This window comes from Lycorma delicatula, chromosome 7, assembly GCF_047948215.1.
Source record: "Lycorma delicatula isolate Av1 chromosome 7, ASM4794821v1, whole genome shotgun sequence".
NCBI classification, from domain to species: domain Eukaryota; kingdom Metazoa; phylum Arthropoda; class Insecta; order Hemiptera; family Fulgoridae; genus Lycorma; species Lycorma delicatula.
Window position 1 is genome coordinate 90,004,819 of NC_134461.1, and position 25,089 is coordinate 90,029,907.

The 25,089-nt window shown below is 27.9% G+C and overlaps 1 protein-coding gene across 1 annotated transcript; it reads right to left on the reverse strand.

Moving 5' to 3' along the window:
* Positions 1-24,938, reverse strand: Coq3 (ubiquinone biosynthesis protein COQ3, mitochondrial). The gene is made up of 6 exons (XM_075371391.1): positions 24,731-24,938; positions 19,941-20,192; positions 15,138-15,267; positions 11,350-11,595; positions 5,740-5,899; positions 1-339 (listed from the first exon to the last, which is right to left on the reverse strand). The coding sequence occupies exons 1-6, from the start codon at positions 24,811-24,813 to the stop codon at positions 218-220; spliced, it is 993 nt and encodes a 330-aa protein (XP_075227506.1). The 5' UTR covers positions 24,814-24,938; the 3' UTR covers positions 1-217.
* Between the last annotated feature and the right edge of the window lie 151 nt (positions 24,939-25,089).

The window sequence follows — 25,089 nt, forward strand, 5'->3', positions numbered from 1 at the left end:
TACGTAATAACAAATAATATTTTTTTAAATTCATTTTCACAGCATGAATGAAAATATCACACCAATAAACAATTTCTTTTTAAAAAAATTAAAAAAAATTAACTTTTTTGGATTAAATAACAAAAATTAAGAACACTAAAATAATAATCTAAACATAAATATCAATATAATATACTATGAGCAAATTTGTTGATAAATCTGATATCAATCCATTGTTCTATTCAGAATTCAATTTTATAGCATGTAATGCATAATGAAATGTAAGCGATGCTGTCCAAGACCAACTATGACTTAACACATTATAAATCATACCATTCATTAAAACTGTCTTACAACCAACTGTAACAAAAAAACAGAACACAGAAGTAATAAAAGTTATAATTACATCAATATACTACAGTAAATTCACTTTATTTGAACACCCAACTCATCAGATTTAATACATCAGACATTTACACAGTCTGAAGTTTCTAGTATTCATGAGATTTTCAGACTACAAATCTATCTGATGATAGCAAAAACATACACTTTACCATGAAAAAATTATTGCCTCACTAAAACTTTGGAAAAAGTTTGTTTAAAAATATAATTTAAAAGATTTAAAAGTCCTGAGTACCAGACAGGTTTCTCTATTAAGGATGAAGGGTCAAAAATTATTTTTTTGTGAATAACTTAAAAGATAATTCCTAAAGTAATCCACTTCTTTTTTTTTCAGAAAACTAGATCAAATTTACAACAAAACCTTCTTTCCAAGTTACTAGCACCACAACTTATACTTCGACCAAGTTATAGGACTTCCTATACCTTAAACCAAGTTATAGGCCTTTGAAGTATAATTCTATTTTTAACTGTTAGAAAAAAATTACAATTTCAAAAAGTGTTAGAAATAAATGTTATATAGAATTCCTGATAATTTGGTTCATTGTTCAACTGTACAACCAACATAACCCTAGTTATGGTAGTTATAAAGTTAAATGACACTTCCACACACCTTGTAAATCACTATGTTTAGTGCTTATCTTTCTTAAAAAATAAGTAGATATCAATGTATCCAAATACAAAACGTACGGGTATTCAATTCCTAACAATTTGCGCCTTCTCATGACTTTGTATGTTTAAAATTCACTCAGATATATGGAAGATTAAAATGTTTTTGGGACTTACATCCTCTTGTAATACACAAGGCTTATTTTTTTTTTAGAAATTGAAGCAAATGACCAAAAAATTTTGCCTGTAGAGCAAAAATTATTTTTTTTTAAATTTTAGGTTTTAGATTCTGATAGGAAATTTTCTGATATATCAAACGCAGTAGGACTCCAGTTTAATGGTCTCATTCAAAAGTTATTGAAAATAATTCTTTTTTTTTTAATAAAAATTAAGATGTTTTTCTCAATTTCAAAATGCTATGAATATGTTCTATTTTATTCTAGAAACCATTTAAAATGCCAATTAAAGAGAATTTTTTCAACTTTCTATTCTACAAATCTCTGTAAAAACTTATTTTTAAAAAACATTTTTACAAAAAAGTTGATTTTTCCCCCAAAATTACAAAAATTAACTAATTTTTATTATCATTACATTGAAATCCAGATCCCTAATCCTTTCCCTATCCACAGAAACTTGAATTATGATCTAGTGTACTTTAAAAACCATGGTACTCGAATTATTTATCGGCAAAGATTTTCTATTTAAATAATCATCAAAAACAAAACACTTTTGGTGCTAGTCCACACACAAAGTAATACAACTACTCTGTGTTTATGTTATGGGATGAATCCAACATGTTTTCAAGAGAGGGAATCTTACATTAAAAAAATTTGCAGTTACTGTATAAATGTTAAAAATATACAAAATGAATGAAAGTATTGCAAAAAGTGAAATTTTTTATTAGAATTGAGTTTTTGAGGTTAAGTAAAAATATAATTAAGAGGTTATATAAAGAACTTGTTGCAAACCACAATAAGTTTGAAGGGGAAGTGACTGAAATGGGAGAAGGCAGAAAGAGCAATGGAGAAATGGCGCAGGAAGTACTATACTATATATGAACACTGATTTGAACTGCTACTTACCAAATCAAATTATAATGTTTCAATTCCTTCTAACTCAACATCGCTTATATCATCACTACTAATATTTAAATCACAATCATCACTTAAATCACTTTCATAGCTACTGTCATTTATGTTAATAATGACATTTTCAATGGTATTATCAATTAAAGGTTCCCAGACACTAATAAGATGTTTCTATTTTCTTGATATGGTCACTTCTTGATTTCCATTCAGCATTTGTCATTGAATTTGCTCAATCTTTAATTAATGCAATAGCATCATCAGATTTAAAATTAACATTTTTTTGTAACATACTCAATCTCAAAACATTGTGACCTTCCTGGGCTAAAACTGAATCAATATTAAATAATGTAACACATGGATTATGCAGTTTTTTAAACTGTATACTTCTGGTTTCAACATTGCACTCACAAATGACATGTTATTTTTTATATGACAAACAAACATGTCTGCTTTTCACGTTTCAAATTTGGAATGCGGTCCAGAGATACATATTACAGTACAAAGCATTATCTATAACGATGACCGAGTTAGAGGGATGATTAGAATTAATTAATGTTTTACCTACTATTTGTAATTAACAGAATTCATATAATCATGATAATCCTCCTGTTTTGATATAAGATTTAGATATAAGAAGCGTGTTCTTGACAAAAATATTTTTGGAATCGACATGAACAAAGTAAGCATGCTCACCTTTAGAAATAGGAACAGTAAAGTTGCATAGACCTATAATTTTACATGAATCCTATGATTCATGTAAAATTATAGGTCTGTTATGGTTAAGACTCTAATCGCTCTTAAGTAACACAGCCTCAGATCCTGATTTTCTACTAAAATTTTACTATTGCCTATAGTTTTCTTCTTCTTTTTTCTCATTTGAACCCCACATTTTTGATAATGTGCCATAAAGACCAAAGGTTTCCTGAAAAATTGTTTTTCTCTTTTATGAACAGTAATACCGATCAAAGAGTAATGCATTCACCTTTGTCAATATGAAAATTATAAATTGTTTCACAAATGATACTAATATCAAATAATCAAATGGATAATATCAAAGTTATCCATGGACGTTTTAGTTTTTTAGTGTAATGATTTTTTTTTAGGAGTGCTAAAGGCTTTATCAGGATTAGTTTTTGCTTTGTTTAAAATTTTTTGAGCTCTAATGACTAAAATTTCCACTTGGATGATTCGTTTCTGAACTAGTTTAAGGAGGATCAGTCTGCCACGTGCTTCCTTCATCATAAAGTTAAAAACATCAAACACAACTTCTTTTGACTGGCTATGGATAAGTTTATGCATGCCCCCAATTATTTTCTTGTATTCCCCACTACTTTCATCTTCCATATTATAGTGGAATTTTAATGCTATCCTAGGTTAAACTTATTGTTATCTAGAGAAACATCCATTAGCGACAGAAAATGTAAAAATTAAACTAATTGTAATTACGCTGATAATGTTCATAAAGAAAACACAACATGATGTTTTTACAGAACTAATATAATACAGTCAAACAAGCACATACTCATACATACAGACTAACATATCACAACAGCACAAAGAAGCAACTGAACAAATGCATACCCCACCACCAATAATGTGTTGTCTCAATGGAAATGTTTCAAGGAAAAACATATTGTGGTTTGCAACAAGTTCTACCCTTGTGTTGTGTAATTAAAAATACTACAAAAAAGGGTCATATTCAATATTTTTTAATAAAATTTATTAAAAATTACACACTAAGAAAACCATTTTTTAAAAACTAAGACATTTCTCAAATTTCTTTTATTTCTCAGTAGTACAAAGTGAACAAAAAGCAAACTGAGAACTGAAAGTCCTACAACTTATTTGGAATATTTTTTGTTTGGGGAAAAAATTATTTTTTTTACAGGATTAAAAGGGGATAATACTTTAAAGGGCTATTTTAGATTATTTTGGTCTCAAAAAGTTGTTTTAAAAACGTTGGTCAGGAATGTCATCTAGTTTCCAAAAAATAAAAATATGCGAGATTATATAGATTTATAAGTTATTCATGAAAAACTCATTTTTTTCATCCTATAATGACTGTAAAAGACAGCTGTGCAGGGAGATCAACAGATACTAGAGATACCAGATTGTTGCAAAGAGATTTAGACAAAGACTGCCAGTCCTTACTGATGGTCAACTCTACGAAGTTGTGTAGCTGAGATATTTCCAGTAGGTGCTGAGACCAGAAGGGAGGAGATATCTCTCTTGGTTTTCCTTCGAGAAGCTACTTGCTGTTGCTCAGAAGATGAAGATCAGGAAGAGTTCTGGGTCTGACAGTCTTCCAGTTGAGGTGGTCAGGATTGTGGTTGACACAACCAATAAACTGTAAAATTGCAGAGCGAAAAAAAAACAATGTGCACCAATTGAGTGCTCCAACTCGACTTGGCATTAAAATAGTTGACATGTAATTAAGTCACTATAAAATAGTTATTTTTATTACTTATACTAAATGTAGTAATATAAATTAAAAAGTAAGAGAATGCATTTAATTTATCAACGAAACACATTAATAATATCAATCACAATACTTATAATTTTTATACAAAGAAACTTTTAGAAAAATTATAACTAATCAGCTGAAAATTGGTGTGGTTAATTTGATTACTTGTTGAATATGCAGAATAAAGTATTACCAACTAACATTTCCAAATTAGCAAATGCCCTTTTATTTTATTTACATTTAAGGTACTTTTATTTAAACTGATAATTACTTAAAAAATAAATTAAATATTTTCAAATGTAGGCTTAAAATGTTTAACTGATTACACATAAAAGTATGTGTATTTCAAATGTAGAAAATATATCCGTATCAGAAATCAATAAATTCAAATCCCTTACTCTTGAGAAAACACATAATAAAATGAACTAAAATATATATAAACAAGTAAAATTTAAATATGATGCTTGGCTTAGGGAAATAAGATATTTAATTAAATACAAATTTGTATTGAAAGATATACTTTCAAATTGTGGTTTAAAAATAATAGTTAGTGAAGAAAGTAAATTTTAATGAATAATTATATTCTGTTGGTAGGCTGTAATTCTGCTATTCATTAAAACAGTAAACTGTATCAATTATAATCTGATGGTTCTATAATCAAGTTATAGACATGTTCATGAATTTACACAACTGAAAATTCACGTCATGACAAATACAAGGCAAGAATAAATATCATGAATGATGCCACATTCATTAATAATTTAACAATACTGAATCCAATTTCCTTTTAGATGAGAAATGACTAATGGACATATGAATTTATTTTAAAAATTTGATACCTGCACAACTATAACAATATTTAAAAATGAACTGCCTTTACACTGATTGCACAAAATCCACAAGTGAAAGGTTGCTGCTATAACTAGCACAAACAGTGATAAAATGGAGGGAAAAACCCCAGTTAATCATAAAAACAATTTTTATGTTCTTGCCTTAACTCAATTATTAAATTTTTTCTAACTTTACTAAATCTAACAATACCTTACAGTTTAACAGGTGTCTAAAAAATAATACACATTTTTAACATTGATGGCAGCAGTATTAAAATGTAATAATTTTTATTATACTTTAAAAGGTCTGCGAATTCAATCTCATAGTCATTATTAACAGAATTTATAACTAATAATGCAGTATACTTACGTTTCGCTAACAAATGTTTAAGTTCAGTGGGAGTAATAAAATTGTTCCAATCATGCACACCTCTAGGTAACATTTTCAAAATATTTTCAGCAATTAATACAGTTCCAAACCAAGATGCTCTTGTTCTGTTTGGTGTAGTTATAAATAATGAACCACCTGGCTGCAAAAATAAAATAACGTTTTGGAATAACTGCAGAAAAACTCAATAATTAAAAATTATTACAAAAATTAGTGGATAAAGTAGACGCTATAACAAAACAAAGTGGAAAAGTATTATTCATGATAAATTATCAGACTTTCATAATTGCTTTAACAGCAACATTTTTTAACCAATTAGAGATACTTTAGTTCATCTCATTCCAATAAATATATTGAAGAATAATGTGAACAGAAAGTACAGATATGCACACATAAATGCTCACTCTTTCAACAGCTAACGTTTAATGTCATATTCAAAAATTTAACTGTCTTCTAAATTGTTCATATCAAGTTTACAGATACAAAACAATTCTTCACTTTTACTTTGAACTGTCTTCTTATACATATAGTAACTGGTCAAGTAAAAACAAATTAATCTTTATACTAATAAAATTAAAATAAACGCATTATAAGGTTGTAGGTAGAGCAGTAACAAGTTGAGAGTCCATTCCACACAGATTCCAAATACTAATTTGTTAGATGCTAATATTTGTTTTACCATGTCAAACTTTTACAAGTTCTTATTTTCATTACAATCGGTAACGCAATTCTTAGAGTTTTAGATACTTATCCTTTCTTTTACAGATGGATATGATAATTGACATTCTGTGATTATTTGATTCACTTTCATAAAAAGAGTTCTTTTTCTAATGTAATCTCCTTCCTTGGATTTTTTTATTTCTGTTTTTTTTTTGTTATTATTTTAATAAAACTCTATTTGCCTATGAAAATACATCAATTACTCCACTTGTGACAAAAATTTAATAGACAAGTTAATAATTATGATGAATATAAACTAACATAAAAATATAAAGAAATAGTTGCAAACAATACAAAACAAATCTTGTGGTAATAAAAATCATTTGACTAAAATACTAAGATAATTATTACAAAGTTTACTAAAAAGATTAGGAAACATAATAAACTGTTGCCTAATCAACAATTTTATATTTCAATGCCAAACTGTATTCATATTAAAATACATGTATTGGGAATGTAAAAGTGAAGATTAGAAAATTAGTAATGGAATAAAGAAGTGGTGAGTTTTGGGCGTGCATACGCACGTGCATATATATATATATATATATATATATATATATGTGTGTGTGTGTGTGTGTGTGTGTGTGTGTGTGTGTGTGTGTGTGTGTGTGTGTGTGTGTGTGTGTGTGTGTTTGTGTGTGTGTGTACATGTCATGCATCTTATCTCCTTTATACTACTTCTGATGAATGTCCTGAGTCCACTTTCAGGATTGGGCATCAGTTAAACCAAACATTTTCTTTAATATCTTCAATCTTCTGAAATTATCATCCTTTTAAAGAAGAATTTAGAGAATATGAAAAAATCTGTTGGAGCAGTTTGAGGTGAGTAGGGAGCACAGTATCTTATTTTTCCATGTTTGTTTTTTTTCACAAATCTAATGACAGATCTCTTTCTCTCAACATTTTTTTCTTAGATGTTTTTAGATTTGAGATTATACACCACCAATTACAGTTTTTCCTGAGGTAAGAATTCATGATGCATGATACAGCAATGAAATGAAAAGATGTCAACATGAATTTCATGTTCAATTTGACTTTTATGCCTTTTTTTGTTCTTTACAATTTTTTACATCTCATTGTGAAGAAAACATTTTTGTTTACACTGAATTCATAAAACTTCAATTTATCACCTGTTATAACAGATGAAACATTTTGACAAATTTTGTACCAACTCGACACATTTTTAATTTTTCTGTAAGAATGTTGAAACACTCTTCTATTACTACATTGCATGCTTCCGTTACTTTCCATATTATTAACACTCACTCAACACACAATTTTACGAACTCGTGTAAAACATAATTGTCATCACATTATATCGAGAATCAGACTCAACACAAGTCAACATTTGTTGATTGATAACTGCCTTTATATTATTTAACACATTCACTGCAGTATGGCGCATATATGTATGTGCCACAATGGAAGGGTGCTGTGTGCTTGTCTTCATTTGCGTAATTCCAGTACAGTGTGGAATGGTTAAGTTATTTAACTTAACACTCATGCTGTATGGGCCTCATTGTTGCCGTATTGTACTTAACAACTGTGCGATACGACACATAATATGCTGTATGTTAATGAATATTTTATCTCTTTATAACTAAAAATATTTTTTAAAAGATTTTATAGTCTATGATAGCTCTCAGAAAACATGTGAACTAGCTCTAGTTGAAATAGCTCTTTTATGCATATTCTTATTTAGTGTCTATTCATAATAATTATTAGGAGTAATTTTGCTGGCTGTTCCATGCCAGCATCATTTCTTTTATAAAATATGACAAATTTTCTAAACAAATTTTATTGTAATTTATAATGGTATACAATTAATTTATAGTATTAATTTAATAAGATAAAAAATAAAATTAAAAACTTCCAACTATATAAATGATAAAATAACAATCGATATTTATGAATTTAAAATAGTCAATGTACTAAAATACATAAAAAGCTTACAGAACATAATGAAAGTTATTAACAACAAAACATAAATTAAAATACCATACAAATGAGTCAGTTGAAAGATCTTATAACAAATCTTAAAAATTTAACTATCTATAATAAATAAAATACTACAAATAAAAAATTCCCTACTTTTTTATTAAAAAATATACTTTAAAATGTTATTCTAGGAATTAACACTATTGCATAAAATGATGTAAAATGAAACAAAATTAACTCAAAATAAAATAATCAAAAGTTGAAATTCAAAATTATTAAATAAAAAATTCACATTTCTTCATGAATATTATTGAAACATTTCAAACATAAAGCTGAACGCCCATCACATTCTTCACGGAATGTATTCACCCTCTTAACTTTTTTATCAGACTACTACACATTGTTTCACAAGTATTTTATAGCAGCCATTGCATTTTCTCCTTTTTTTGTTGATTTTATTTTTGTAAGTGAAGATTCATTTAGGAGTTCTTGGTCTCGTTGGTTCAACAACTAGTTCTTCTGTGGTCAAACATTTCTTATTTCTATTTCTTATTATCATCTCTTTAAATTTAATCATTGTAATTTTTTTCCCCACTTTTGTGTTATATGTTAGCCATGCATTAACCATGACAGATCCACATATCAATTCTGATGCCACTTTTCTATACCACTTACAGCCTTTCCTTAATATTATATAATAACTTAGCATTACTTTTTAACTTAATAACTTGGCACCTTTTTTAACATTGTTAAATCTATTATACACTATGGTTTTGTGACATTTATACTGCGCACCAATTTTCTGGTAAAGATTAGACTTAAGTCATGGTTTTTGCTTAGTAGTAAGCATGAGTACTGGTCTCTTGTCTTTCCATTTCATGACTTTTTCATTATCTTTCATGGCACCAATTATTTCTTCTTTTTATAATTTTCCTGCAAAAATATGTTTTGGCAAATATTTTCTGTTGGTTCTTACAGTACCGCAGATTTTTGTTTTGTGCAACAGAAAATACTTTGAAACTTCATTACTGTTATAAAAATTGTCCACATATAAGGTTCTACCACATCCTGTTAAGTCTTCCATCACGCCCTTAATGATACACAAAGCATGACTTTCACCTGGAAGTGGGTCACTTTTCCCCATATATATTTTAAAATTAAATACAAAACAATCTACTAAACAAAATTTATATAATTAAATTCCATATTTATGCAATTTATTTATAATGTATTGACGGAAAGAAAGTCTTCCTTGCCAGAGTAACACAGACTCATCAATAGCATTTTCCCCTGGGTCAAGGCATTTTTTTAAATTGTTTCATAACATGTTAATTAATGTTCTTATTTTATACAATTTATCATTATCTTGCTGATCATTGGCAAAATGCCAGCAATAAAGAAGAATGAGAAATCTGTCACACGACATAAGGTTTGTTATAAAATCATTATGGTAAATGCAGGATTTTGACCAATATAATTGCAGATTTGGCAGACTATTAAGCCCGACTTTTATTAGAATAACAAAAAATATTTTTAATTCATTAACATCTGTCTGTCCAATGTTTAATTCTGCTGTGTCCTCTCCTCTCTTTTCCATTCAAAGCTGTGACATATTATTAGTTTCTCTCACCATCAAATCTTAACAGATCTTTGGTAATTAAGAGATTGAAAGAATTAGTGGATTCTTCACAGACAACATAATCTGACAGAATTGGATCAGATGAACAATTACAAGTAAACAGGAATTGTGTTATGGAAATTTCTTCCCATTGATTTAATACATTTCCGAGTGAAATTTGGGCTGCATTACTTGTTGATGGTCACCTACCTGCATTATTTTTAGTTGAATTTACTTTGCTTGTATTTGCTAAATCATTCTCTACTTCTACACCTTACCCTAGAAAACTGTCATCTGATGGAAGGTCACTTTCAGCATGGTCACTTTCAATAGATAAGAATTCTAACTTGCTTTCACTATCTGATTGGTACATTGCTAATATCATGTTTTTTCAAAGGTTCTGTAAAGCTTTACTGAAATAAAAATGCTGAAATTCAGCATGACATTTTTACTTTAAAACTACTAGTATGAAAGCGAATGCTGAGTAGTACAGTTGTATATTATACTAACAGAATTTAGAAAAGGCATATGCATATGACAGTGTTTAACTAATGTTATATGGAAAAATACAGAAAAAATAACTGGGAACTGAATACTTTACATACTGTACCTGCAGCCATACAACTTACACTCAATTGAAGATACTACAAGTCTACATAATTTGTAGTGAGCTAATGTCAACTTTATTCTAATTGTAACTGGAGTAAATTTGCATCATAATGTAGAGAGATAGTTGTACGGGAGGGGGGGGGAGATATGTGCAAGTTTATAATGTAATTTGCTGGTGACCAACTTGTATTAACTGAAGATGGCAAGACAAACTATTAGGTGCAGAAACTTCAAGAGTAGAGTGGCCAGCCTGGACAGAATTAAGAATGATGTCATAAGACACAAAATATATATATATATATTATCATGAATGACTTCCAGCAAAGGCAATCAGGTAGTTTTTCTCTTTTGAATAAAATGTAGATAATAAGATCTTCCTACTAATTAGATAAGATTAGTAAAGAGGATGTCCCAGGTCCCAGACGTTATTCAAAGCAAAGAATAGAAGATATAATGAAAGGAAAAACCTAAACGTGAAAAATTGTAGACAGACAATATGCTAAAAGCAAAGAATAAAAATCAAAGTAATATATATTTTTAATGTTTGAAAAATGCTATGTATGACAATATTTCAAAATTTTGTACATATATACCATATAGTATAGCATATAACTGGACTCAAGCCAGCCCCCCCCCCCCCCCAATAACACACACACATACCTAATATACAATTCTTTAAAAACAAAAATTAACAAAATTTAGCATACCTTCAAAATTTTAATACAAGACTCGAGGAACATTTCTTTATTAGGCACATGTTCAATAACTTCAGATACCACAACGACATCATATAAATTAGGATTAGAAACGGAATGTTCTTCAATATTAGTATTAATATAAAGTGGTGCTGATTTTAATGTAGCTGCATTTTCAGCAGCATGATCTTTAGCTATTAAAATCAATTCTTGACTAGGATCAATACCAGTTACTTCAGCACCTACTCTAGCAAGAGGCTGTAACAAAAATGTGCTTTTTAACTTTACAAAAATAACCTTTTAAAATTATAACATCCAAAAGAACATAAATTTAACAGCTTAAAAAAATAAATCTTCAATATTTAAGAAATTTATTTTCTGATAGTCAATTAAAAGTTTATCAATTTTGATAAACTCATTAGTTTATTTGCCTGCTTTAATCAAGAAACAGAATTTTATAGTGATAAGGAATATAATTATAAGTTTGGCAATAACAAAATAAATAATAATAATAAAAGCAGGAAAAGTAAGAGTAGAAGAAACTTGGCTTCTTCCAACTTGTTTGGCTTTTTGGATAATGCCCAAACAGAGAACACAAGTTCATGGTTAGTTACATATGGTCACTACCCCAATTAAGTTCCAATAAATAAGCATCTGCCCTGCTAGCTACAAGAAGATGCCACGTTGTACAAATGGAACCAGGGCAGCAACCATACCCCTATGACACATCTCCAAGGAAGAAGTAATAAAAGATAAGGAATGGGGAGATAAGTTGCATAGAAGTACCACTGATCATCGAAGTCTTGCTCAGGACCACTAACAGTAACTAAATAAAAATTTAACTAAGTACAATAATAATCCTAATAAAAAGTGAACATTTAATAAATGTATTTAGCAATAACATAAATTTTGCACAACTTTTTTTGATACAAAATTACAGGTATGTTAAATACACACTTAGATTTTTTCATTTTCTATTGTCTTAAAAAAATTATAAAGAAAATATTATAGAAATATTCTTTATAATCTTAAATAGATAAATACATTTTTTATTTCAGTATTTTTATTTACTGTCTATAAATAACATATGAGGTCTGTTAAGAAAATAACCAAACATTTTAAAATATACACCAACAGAGATATTTAATGACATGTAGTTGGGAGCACTGTATTACACATAACCTCCTCCCTCCTCTGTAACCACATGTTCATGGATTGTTGATAACTTGTTTAGTTTTTGTGTTATTACAATTTTGCGTGAAATTGGGAAAATTTTCACAATAATGTTTTAACTTTTGAAACAAGCTTACAGAGATGATGCTGTGGGTCATACACAATGTTACGAATGGTTTTCATGATTCATCAGTCAATTGAAGATGATCCTCAACCAGGAAGGCCTTTGACTTCAACAGACACCCATGTTCAGAAAATCAACGATCTGATGCGTGCAAATCAAAGATTGACTTAGACAACTCGTGGTTTCTTCACCACAACAATGTGCTCGCACACTCAGCTTTATCAATTCATCAATTTTCAGATGAAACTGTCCTCCCTCAGCCTCACTACTAGTTAGACCTAGCTCATTGTGATTTTTTTCTTATTTCCGAAAGTAAAATCATTGATGAAAGGATGCTGTTTTGAGAAAATTGTTGACATTAAAGCAAATTTGTCACAGACCTTAAAGGCCATTTCAAATTAAGCTATCCAGAACTGTTTTGCAAAGTGGAGACACCGCTGGGAAAAGTGAGTGAATAGGGGAGGGGTGTACTTTGAAGGGGATAAGGACCAATAATCTGTAAAATTAATAATAAAGATTAAAAAAATAAAGTTCCTTTATTTTCTGAACAGACCTCGTAACAAACATTATCTAAATTATGCTTCACACCAAATGACAATATGTAATTTGACTTATTATATTTGACAATATTTGCTTGTTTAACATATTTTTCTTTGTAAAATGGAGCAACTAAATTTCACATTGTTTATCTCTTGAGTTTATAACTTTTACATGATGTGTAAAATTTGCATGTTGTGGATTTACTTACTCACAACGTGCAAGTACATAACATTATGGATCTGTCGCTCTGGAATACAAAATTTACATTAAATATGACAAAATACTATTAAATAAACCTCTCACATAACCAATTTATCAAAAATACAAAACATATTTGCTAACTACTTCAAGACAAGCATCGTTATCAAGCGTTTTGTTAAACTGCTTAGAAAAGATCTACTCTGAACACATTTCAAGAATTAAAAGTGACAATCTTTATAAAATTTTAAACACCATTTTGTCTTATTCATCCATGAATAAATTTTTTACGTAGAAAAATACACACAAAATGCATTATTTTCATTGAATTGTGTTTTATTGTAATAACACCAAAACAATAAATAATCATAACAAACAATTCACTATGCAACAATTATTCCTATTCTTTACAAGTTTACAAATAAACTTTAAAACTGTTTTCTTATGTTACTTTAGCTAATGAAACTTATACATTCAATGGATTAATATAGATTTTCAAGAATAAATTTTTAAAGAAACCTTTTTTTATCATATAATTCTTTTACCTATTTTTGTACTTAAATAATTTTTTTTCTGCTTTATATTTACACATTTTTTAAGAATCATGGAATTATTTAAAAATAATCATTTTTTAAATGGCTGAAAGAAATTTTAGTTACCCATTAAATTATTTATTACAAAAAATAAACCATTAATTATAAAGATTCATATCATATCCTTTGAGGTAATTTAACTTTTTGAGTATCATATGAACACAGTAAATATATGAAAACTATTTTATGAATTAGTAATACTTTCATCATATTAGCAATTATAATACTGTATACCTTCACCAATTAAACTGTGTAAGCATTTACCAAAAGGAATTGTTTGGCTAAACAACACATTTAATCTCTTTTTGTATGCCACGACAGGTTATGGTCTAGAGAATATGCAGTAGATTATTAATTTTAACTTATAAGATACATATAAGATTTAAACTTTAAATTAGAATGCTGTAATTTTTATATTTGAGTTTTAGCTGTGTAATAAAAGAGAATATTAAAAAAAAGTAGTAAAAAAATAAAATAAGAGCAGTAAAATAAAATAGTAAAAATAATAATGTAATGTATCATGATTTTTTTATACAGCCTCTTAAGCTTTGCATAAGATGTTTATTATCTTGAGAATGGTTATGCCAATTTCAAGACTGATTTATAACGCATATCAGGTCACTTTTTTGGTTATGGTAATTAAAACACATTCGACTGTTAAATCGTTTTTACTAATGTTAAAAGACCACTCTATCAATCTTTCTTCTTGATTGTTAATATATATAATTTCTACTTCTAACACTTTTATTTGATGGTTATTTGAAGGTTTTAATTTGAATGTGAATTTTTGTGTATTTTACACATTAAATAAAACCAGATGTAAATATTATGAAGAGTTCACCACTAGACCAACCCAGGGTTGTTCTAGTTCTTAATTGCCTAATGTTCTTAGGCTAAACAAATTCAACTGCTACATTAGATATTGGATAATAAATGTACCAACTGTTACAGGACAAGTTAACCTACATGATTGTAACTAGAGTACTGGCCATATTTAGTTGTGTAATATATATATAATATACTTTTGAAATAAAATTAAATATAATCAACAATTTGAATCAAAATTTACATACAAATCTAATATTTAACCATTTCACCACATAATTGTTACTGACAACCAGTTTTGGAATATTAAAAGGAATAAAAAAACAGAAAAGAAAAATGATACAAACCTCACATAAAATCCCTCCACCACATCCAACTTCAATAATTTTTATCCCTTTAAGATACTCAGGATTATTATTAATATTGCACAATTTTAATCTCCCAGTATTTTCTAATCCATTGCGAATCAATGATATCCTGTAATATAACTTAAATAATTATTAAATTAAATTTAATTTAATTTATTTCATGTCAATATTTGACCAGATTTCCATGTTAAGAGTATTAATATCTTTGTCTCTTGCACAACATTTTTTCACACGTTAAGACGTTCCATAATTCACTCCTTCTATAGCAACTTGATATAGAAGGAGTAAACTGTACTGGTACAGGAAGTACCTGTAAAAATTCTGCCCTAACACTCCCAACTAATGACCCACCCCCAAAAAAAAGGATACAAAATATAATAAATTGTAATCAGCCATTTGACTGGTTTGATGCTACTCCCCATTCCTTTCTATTCTGCGCTCACATTTAAATCAAAATATTCATACTTCGGATAATCTCAAAATCTGTATTTAATGCTCTAACTTCCTCTTCCTTTACGATTTTTACATTTTACATATTCTATAAAATAGTTAACTAAACCAGTAAACATATACCTCACCAACCTAATTTACCTCTTTATAAGAATTTGTCCTCTTAAGAATATTACTTAAAAAATTATTTAAAAAACCCAAGCAATATGTAATCTTACAAAATTAATTTGTTGCAAACCATGTATGAATATAAATAACATAACTGGACTAACAAAGAAAAAAATACCATCCATTCAAATTTTTATATTCTTGTACAGATTAAATTTTCTTTAATTGTAACAACAACTCCTTAAGTTAAATTTATCCAGCAAAAACAAAAACCACATCCAAGATTTATCTAACTTCAAAGATATACCATACATAGAGATTGGTTTATTAAATATGACCATTGACATTTTATTTTTACTTTTTCAAGTAATGATTACCTCCTTTGGCATATTAAATAAGCTAATTTTTAATAAGTTATGCCCCAAAAAATTCCAAGTATTGTGAAGTCACAATTCTAACTATTAATTTTTCTACTACTCTTTTCTTACTACTGGCAAATGCATGTTGCTACATTTACAAGTTCATCACATTCCTGATCACCCACTATTGTCAATTCAAACCTTTTTATTTACTGATCTGCTTAAGTGACATATTTACTCAAAAGCATATCACATAAATTTTATCCGATACAATTTAAATGATATCACTTATGCAATTGAATTTTTTTTTGTTAAGTTTACTTTTTTATGAAATATAACTAAGTGTGGGAAAACTATGTGAGAAGTGAAAATTTTTATCTAAGATGATATTTTTACTGATTTATAATTATTATTTTCACATCATAAAACAAATATACAAAAACTGCTACGTTTTTTTAACTTTAAAAATAATATTCATAAAAAATAGTATTTTAAAACAAAAATAAATATAACTAACCCTGATCTAACCTATATCTCTCCTGTTGTACATTTTCAAAAAAAATAAAAAGACCCACGTTAAACATGAAAGCTATCAACTCAGTTCTAAATACATTCCCCATCACAAACAAATGAAAAATATGAGACTTGCTAGACATTTATTAACATTTTTTAAAAAATTTTCCAAAATAACCAGTTACAATTTTAATGTAATTTTTTTTGTGGGTTTTAAAACAGTTAAATGAATGCTAAAATAAAATATATACCATGTATGTTGTAGGTAAATATTCAGTCACAATTTACTGATCTTTAAATTCAAATTAGTCTTCGCTGTTCAAAAATTAACACACTTACTAAAATTAATTTTTAAAAAAATAAATTTAATTTCAGAAATTTTTTATTATTTTTATAATAAAAATAACGAAACAATGGATGTTGAACTTCTACAGTTGCAGCAAGGTCACAAACTTAGATTGATATGAGAAGATGACTCATCTTGCTGCTCTTTCACCACTGAAAAGATTAAATTTTATAGACACCATCAAACAGTGGTACTAAATTACTACAATAATTTATGTTAATGTAATATATCATCAGCAGTACTATCAATATTTTATCTCATCAAAATTAGTTTTTTTTTTTTTTACACTTTTGCTCTTTCAATTATCTATTAAACAACTTACAACAGGGACAAGTGCCCAGATAATACTAACATGTAAATATAAATTACATAAAATATGACATATGTTAAAAACAAGTTCCAAAATTACTTATAATGCACAATACAAATTCATAGATTACCCCCTTGTAGGGCTGAGTATGGCATCCCTTATGAATAATCTGCAATCAATTGCATCATCCAACTATGGTTATTCATAGAGCTATAGCTGTCCATTCATATGCATGTGTTTTGCAATGTTTGAGATAATCAAAATTCCACATTCAAATTTTGTTAAAACTTGGGAAATATTTATGGAGAATAATGAAATCTTAATAGCACAAAAACGAAATGCACTGTTATGAATGGTTTAAATGATTTAAGGACGGTCAGGAGTCAACAAATGATTGACCTATGTTCAGGATAATCTTCGCTGTCATGCAACAACACATTACAAATCTGTAAAATCATGATTTGTAATTATTTAACAGACCAGAAATAGTTGAAGATTACAAAATATTGAAAACATTATGTCATAAAATTCTTACAACAAAAAATAGAATGCACAAGTTTTACCCCATAAGTAATGACAAACTAAGAGTTAACCACTTAGTCAACTATCCAGAAATAAGGTTGAAAAGCAAGGTTTGTAATAAGATAACTATGCTTCCTCAGTCACCCTACTCTTCTGACCCAGCTCCAACAGACATTTTCTAATTTCTTAAAATGAAATCATCTTTGAAAACAAAACAATTTTTGATAATTACGCTACTGATGAGAATTCACAGACCAAAAGATACCTACGTGAAGTGTTTCCACTAGCGGTAACAGCAGCTGAGAGTAGTTATCTTAAGAGGAGAATATTTTGAAGAGAATGCTTACTTGGTTTTAGCTATGTCTAAAAAAACCACAAAAAAGTTAGAGAATTTGGTGAACATATCTTGTATTTATAGATAAAATAAAAAATAGAGAAGGCACAGAACTCAAAGAAGTTATATCAACAAGTACTCGGCAGAAAATACAATTTCATTAATATAATAAAAGAAAAAAAATGGTTTACAACAGTAAAAAAAAAAAAAATATATATATATATATATATATATATACATCAAACCTTTCACTAACCTTGACCTAAACCCTCTAAATCTTACCACCCCTCCTCAAAGACAAATTTCAAATAAATTAACACATTATTTTTCATGATAAAAAAAATGCAAATATCAGTATAAACATACTACATTTAAGAGATCAAAATTTCTATATGAACAATACCTCAACACATTCTATTATCAAATTAAATAATTATTTTTCTGTATTAAGCCACTTCCATTTATCCCTTGTTTAAACAAATGAAATTTTAGGGATGATTTGACACAGGTCTACTTTAACACAGCATCTATTAATTATCATTATTGTACATTATATAACCCAAATTCCACTCCACCGTAGCATACACCTACGGAAGAGGCCAATCTACTTTTATTAAATAAATTATTATTATTATTATTATTATTATTATTATCAGTTGAAACCAAATCACATACCTTTTTAGTCTCACTAATATAGAATAATTAAACAATGATTATTGCACAAATGATCATTTAAGCCCTTCTATCTGCTTCAACAAAGACTTTTCAATAATTAAATTAGATGATTGTAAAAAAGGTTAAATTTTCATTCATTAGTATATTTTAATTTAATTTTCTTCTATCATATGCAGGAGAGGCAGCATATGAAACATACTGTTATATTACTTTACTGATTTACATTATCTGTTCAATTTTTCTTGTATTTGAAAAAATAAAGTAATATATTAATAAATATAAGTAACATACGTAATTTTAAAAAAATAAAACATTTGATAAATAGTAGGGAACAATAACGCATGGTAATGACCAATTTTTTCACTACTACATTCTTTATCAACAGTTTTCTTCTACTGTTGAAATTATCAAATCCTAAAAATCAATTCATTATGTTACTTAGTTCCTGTTTAACAGTTCATTAAAGAAGATACTTTCAGTGATTTTGGTTAAAACAAGAAAAAGGAATCTTATACAGCTTTAAATTCTGCTTTTTTAAGGAAAATTGGGCAATAAATAAAAAAAAGCAAATTAGTTTCAAATTCATGGTGAGTTTATATCATCAATTAAAACTGTTCACACATATACTACACAGTTTAAACATGACCTTATGAGCAGTGAAGATAAATACCAAAGTGGATAACCAACTAAAATTGATGATAATCACAGAATGATCATAAAAATTATTAAAATCATCTTGGAAGATTTCAGACTGAAAATCAAAGAAATAAATGAGTCAGTAAGCATCTTAATTGTATTTTTGTACAACATCCAACTCGATCATTCGTGTACGAGAAAAGCTTTGTGCAAGATGGGCACCGTGTTTGCTCACATTTGACCAAAAAAATCACATTTAATTAATCAGTTCTCATAAAATAATGAATTTATACAAAAACCCTCACAGTTATTATAAATTACCATAGTTAAATAACATGGAGATGCTGGAATTAATTAATATGATCATACCAGTTGGAAAAATTTACATTAGAAAAAACAAAGTAATTATAGAAAATATTGTTCACTCCCCCTTGAAACCTACAAAACCAAACAGCTAAATTTTCATATTTAAGATTACTGGGATTAACACTACAAAAAGGAAACATCAAATTATAATGACGATACATACCTTAAATCATTCATAGCATGTAAACCTTCCATAGGTCCATAAACATTCCACCAATCTTTTATAGCTTCATGTCTAGAGACATCAGCATTATCAACATTTTGATTTACAATATTTTCATCAGTAGCAGGAAAATAAGGATCTGGCAGATTTGATGTCACTTGAGAAAAATTTGAACCTCTATGTGTTTTTATTGTCTGCACTCTTTCAAACCTTGTTGCAGAATTCAAACATTTCAAGAAGCTATTTCTATTGCTGAAAAATAAATACACAATTTCAAAATAACAATAAACAATTTTTTTTAATTTTATAAATTATATTAATATTTAATGTAACATTAATATTAATATGTTACAAATAATTATAACAAAGTTGGGAAATTTTTAAGTACACTGCAGAATATAAATAAAACAAATCACTTCTTCAATATTACTATATTGAAACTGGTTAAGATTCACAGAAAACCCACTAAAACTGGTAACTTCTTTACAACACACACAGTCACCTCAGTTGACATGTTACACAAAATAAAGAGCAGAATCAAAAATTCCTGTGAAACAAAGTAAATGACATTAGCATTACATAACAATCATGTAACATTAATAACCATTTCTAGGAATAAAGGTTACTGTGTCACTAAAACCACCACCACGTACACACGAACTTATAAACATTTTTTTACAAAGTATTTTCAAATAAAAAAGAAAAATAATTACAAATGCTAAAACATAAAGTAAAGATTTAAAACAAAATATCTTAAAAAAATTACTTTAATTCAGTATACTTAAGAATTTTTCTCTAACCTCAAACAAGGTTCCAGAGTTGACTGATGCAGTATTTAAGTATACCTACTTCAAACTTCAGTAATTAAGGGAAGGAAATCAGAAGAAATCAAGTGCATGCGTGCGTGAATGTATGTGTTAGAGATTTTATTTAAACATTATTGTTCCTGCCCGTTTTTAATTTGATATAGTAGTGCATTAAATATGTTCTCAATAAGTATCGTGTGGTCTGGCAGAGGCGGCCTGTACACTGACTACATACTTCAAATGTCCCTACAATTCTATTCTAATGATGATAGTTTATTTCCATTGTATGTATATATCCATCATATATATATATATAATATAAAATGTAATATAATTCAATGTAATGAATACATTTTAGAAGTGTTCTTATCAAAATGCAGGTCATCATTTTTTATTTACTTTTTAATCTTTTGGTCTGCAGAAACTGATAATATCCAAAAATATATTTAAATAATTTTCAAACTGTAAGCAAAAATTTAATAGAACTGTAAGGGTATTGTTCTGCTTAAAATGTAATGGTTCATACTAGAATATAGAATCCCAACATGTGATTCTCATTTCCAATTGTTAGTCAAACAAAACCTAAGAAATTCTGTTTTGTGTACTGGGAAAATTCCACAAACTAAGAAATTTAATTTAGTTGATCTAGGAAAATTAATTTAAATGCAACCCATTATTCTTAAACCACTGATTAAGATTAAACATCTGTCTTAAATTGTACAAGTTTTCATAATAGATTGAACTGATAATTGCTGAAAGAGCCTATCTTCTGACAGTTAAGAAAGAAATAACTGCAGCATATATGTGCTGCCAGTTTATATAATCATGAGACCATATCAGCGATCTACAATTGTTTTGTTCATATGAAAATACCAGTCTTAGAATCATGAGTGTTCTGCACATTTTATTCATAATTAAAAACATTCAGATAATTTCAGTTTTGAAAGACATACTTTTGAGTAAATGTGGGGATATAATTTTTTTAATTTGTACTAGGTATTTAGAAAGTTCATATACTTTATATGCACTTTCCTTCCATGAAAAAAATAAAAAAAGCGCATTATTTTAGCATAGGTTAGGAAACGCTTGTTTTTTTGGATACAATTAGCAAAATATTTCAAACAGACTTTTGCACTTATTTTGTTTTTATTTATTTTTAGTGTTACAATACAACCGATTTTATTTCAATAAAAATATTATAATTGATAATTTAAAAAAATAAAAACATTAAAGAATATTCTTAAAAGGTGAAACATTACTCTAAAATTACAATAGTTTACAAAAAAAAAAATATTCAAAAATTAAATTACATTCATCAAGAAGAACATTAATTTTTTGACGATCATAGTCATTAATAACATAAATAATTATTACTTGGACTTACATTTACATAAACTAGAAATTATGTTTTTTTTGTAAACTATTTTTTTAATAGAGTTATTATAATTTATATTATTGTGATAAAATGGATAAAGTAGTTTAGGCACAAAATGTAGGGATGACAGAAATCAATAAAATAAAGAGAACAATTTTTTTAGTAAGGAAGATTTCTCACTTACAAAATATTTACTACATGCAGCAACTTCCACGACTATCTTTTGACAGGTAAAAGGGTTGCATTATCTATAAACTACTAGTAAATAAATATAATTTGCAACATAACTTTAAAAATAAATAACCCAATATGATGTAATATATTAAATCTGATTAAAAAAAACAAAAAACAATTAGTTCCTACTAGCAAACACAACAGCTTAATTCAAATGATCACCACAATAGATTCAAGGTAATCCTGTTTCACAGTGAGCAGTTATATAGCTACTGTAGGAGTGAAAATTTAAAAATAGATTTAAGAATACAATATATTTTTTGTTTTTGCTGAAAGGAAATAAATCCTCTTTAAAGGTTCACTTAATATATTGAGGGGGAAGGAACAAGTTTGAGGCCAATAAGCTTTTATTGTTTTTCCAGAGATAGCAGCCAAACCTCAAATTTGGATAATTCCAAAGGTATGGCATTGCCAAATTGTTAATTAGGTAGCAAAATCTGTTAATTCTGAGCAATTATTTTATCAACTTCAGGTCTGTTCATACTTTAATATAACATAGTAGTAAAACACACCATCTGAAAAACACAACATCTAAAAGTCTGAAAGCATGTTTGGACAGTGGGTGACCTGTGCAAGTTAATTCTGCACCACATTATCAGTAATCAAGTCAATTACCTTTTCAGTTTTGTGAGTTATTGAGACCTATTCAGATGCTAATCCATTCTGTGGAAAGAAGTTAGGGTTAAGGTTATAGTTAAGGTTAAGGTAGATATATAGAGTCCAGGTTAAATGTTTGTGGAGAGAGATTGGGGATAAATTAGCAAAATATGTCAATGCTTAAAACAATCTCATAGAACACTTAGCCGAATCTATGTTTAAACAGAAATAATCAGAGAGACTACACCACCATGTTGCATGCTGTTACTTATGTGTACAACTGTTACATCACCATACGAAGAGCACAATCAGTCATCTTCAATGGCTGACTCAAAGAGTCCAGTTCTGGCAAGTATTAGTTAGTTTACAATTTACTCCACTCTCTAATAACCTTAACCTAAATCCTATAACCTTAACCTTAATCCTACTTTTCTCCTCACAATGTGTTTTCCTGATCCTAAGTGTATCTACTATGACATATGATATATTAAAGTATGAAAAAGGTTGATAAAGTTATTGCTCAGAATTACCAAATCTCATTTCACTGTGGCAAGTTTAAAACACTCAATCCGCTGAGTTCAAGGCCTTGCTTAACTCAGGAAGCCAAATAAGGTACATTCATCAACTGAATTTTGTCATAGGCAGAAAGTACTCACTAAACTTCCTGACTAACAAAAAATCAAATGATCCTACAAATTCCAGTTTTTAAATCAAAATGTACAAGTTACAAAAAAAAAAAAAAAAAACTGAAAAAATGCACAAAACTTTCAATATACAATATATAGGACTGAAGCATAAAAAAAAAATAAACTGAAATGAGAAGGAACGTGAAGTGTTTGTAACCTTTCACTACAATCAAGCTCAGAACTAAATAACTGTAAAAGTAAAGAAAAAGGCTACTCAGTTTCACATTATGGAAAGATGGTTACAATCATTGCTTTGACTCTTGCAATCAACAAAATCGTTCTGCTACTGTCTTCTGGCCAACTGTGTCAAAAAGAAGATCCCAACCTTATTTTTATTGCTAATTTAACAATTTGTTTATAATTTTAAACTTTCATTATAATCAACTAAGCCTGTATTGTTACATTACAATTGAATGGGGCAACTAAGTACATATGAAACCTGAATCTTCTCAAAAAAATGTTCAAAAATCAATTGACTCAATTCCTCTCAAGTTGCTTATGATGTCAACAGTCATAGACATAGGTGCCATAACCTTCTAGCAGTTCTCATAAACCTATCTTTCCCAAACTTTATTAATTATTAATAAAATTTATTATTAGTTATTGAAAAATTTATCCAGAAATGTAAAGTATAAAGATATAAAATTACACGAAAAAATATCCATCTGACTAGTTTCAGCAAAATGTTTTTCGAAGTTTTTTAAAATGGTAAATTTAATAGTAACTAGCCACAAAACTTTTATTTTGATAATTTTTTTTTGTTGAATGTAAAACAAAATTTTGTGCATTTTTAAAGCTATATCTGTTAATTTAGAAGACTGCAACTCAAAAATGAATCACAAGATGCTTATTTTTATATAAAATTAACAATAAAAAAAATACTTAAAAATCGTTCATTTTTAAGGAAATTTTAACATAAATAAAATAAATGAAATTACGTGATATAATGGTATTATATGTATGTAAAGAGTAACATCAACTTATAAAACTTATGAATAACTGAAATATGTAACTGATATATACAAACACATAATCAGTTACCAACGATTTTCTCTATAATACCCGTCTAAAGATAAAATTATTTAACATTACCTAGTAATAAAAGAGCTTTGAATATTTCTCTTAAAAACAGTTAACACGTTTTTAAGATAACGATAACTGCAGCAGGCAAACATCGATAATAAAAAAAAGATGAATAAAGAAAATTTGAAAAAATAAACTGAAAATTTCGCATTCACTAACGAAGAGAAAACAATTTTGAATACCTAACCTTGAACACTGCGCATTAACTTACTGTTGATCACATGTTTTTAAACAGCTGGTCAGAAATATTAATACCATTATACAAAAATAATGTTAATATTGTTTTATAGGCAAGGGTAATCGTGGGACTACAACTGAACAAATGGAAAAATATTTAAAAATTTTTACACGCGGATATTACTACAACA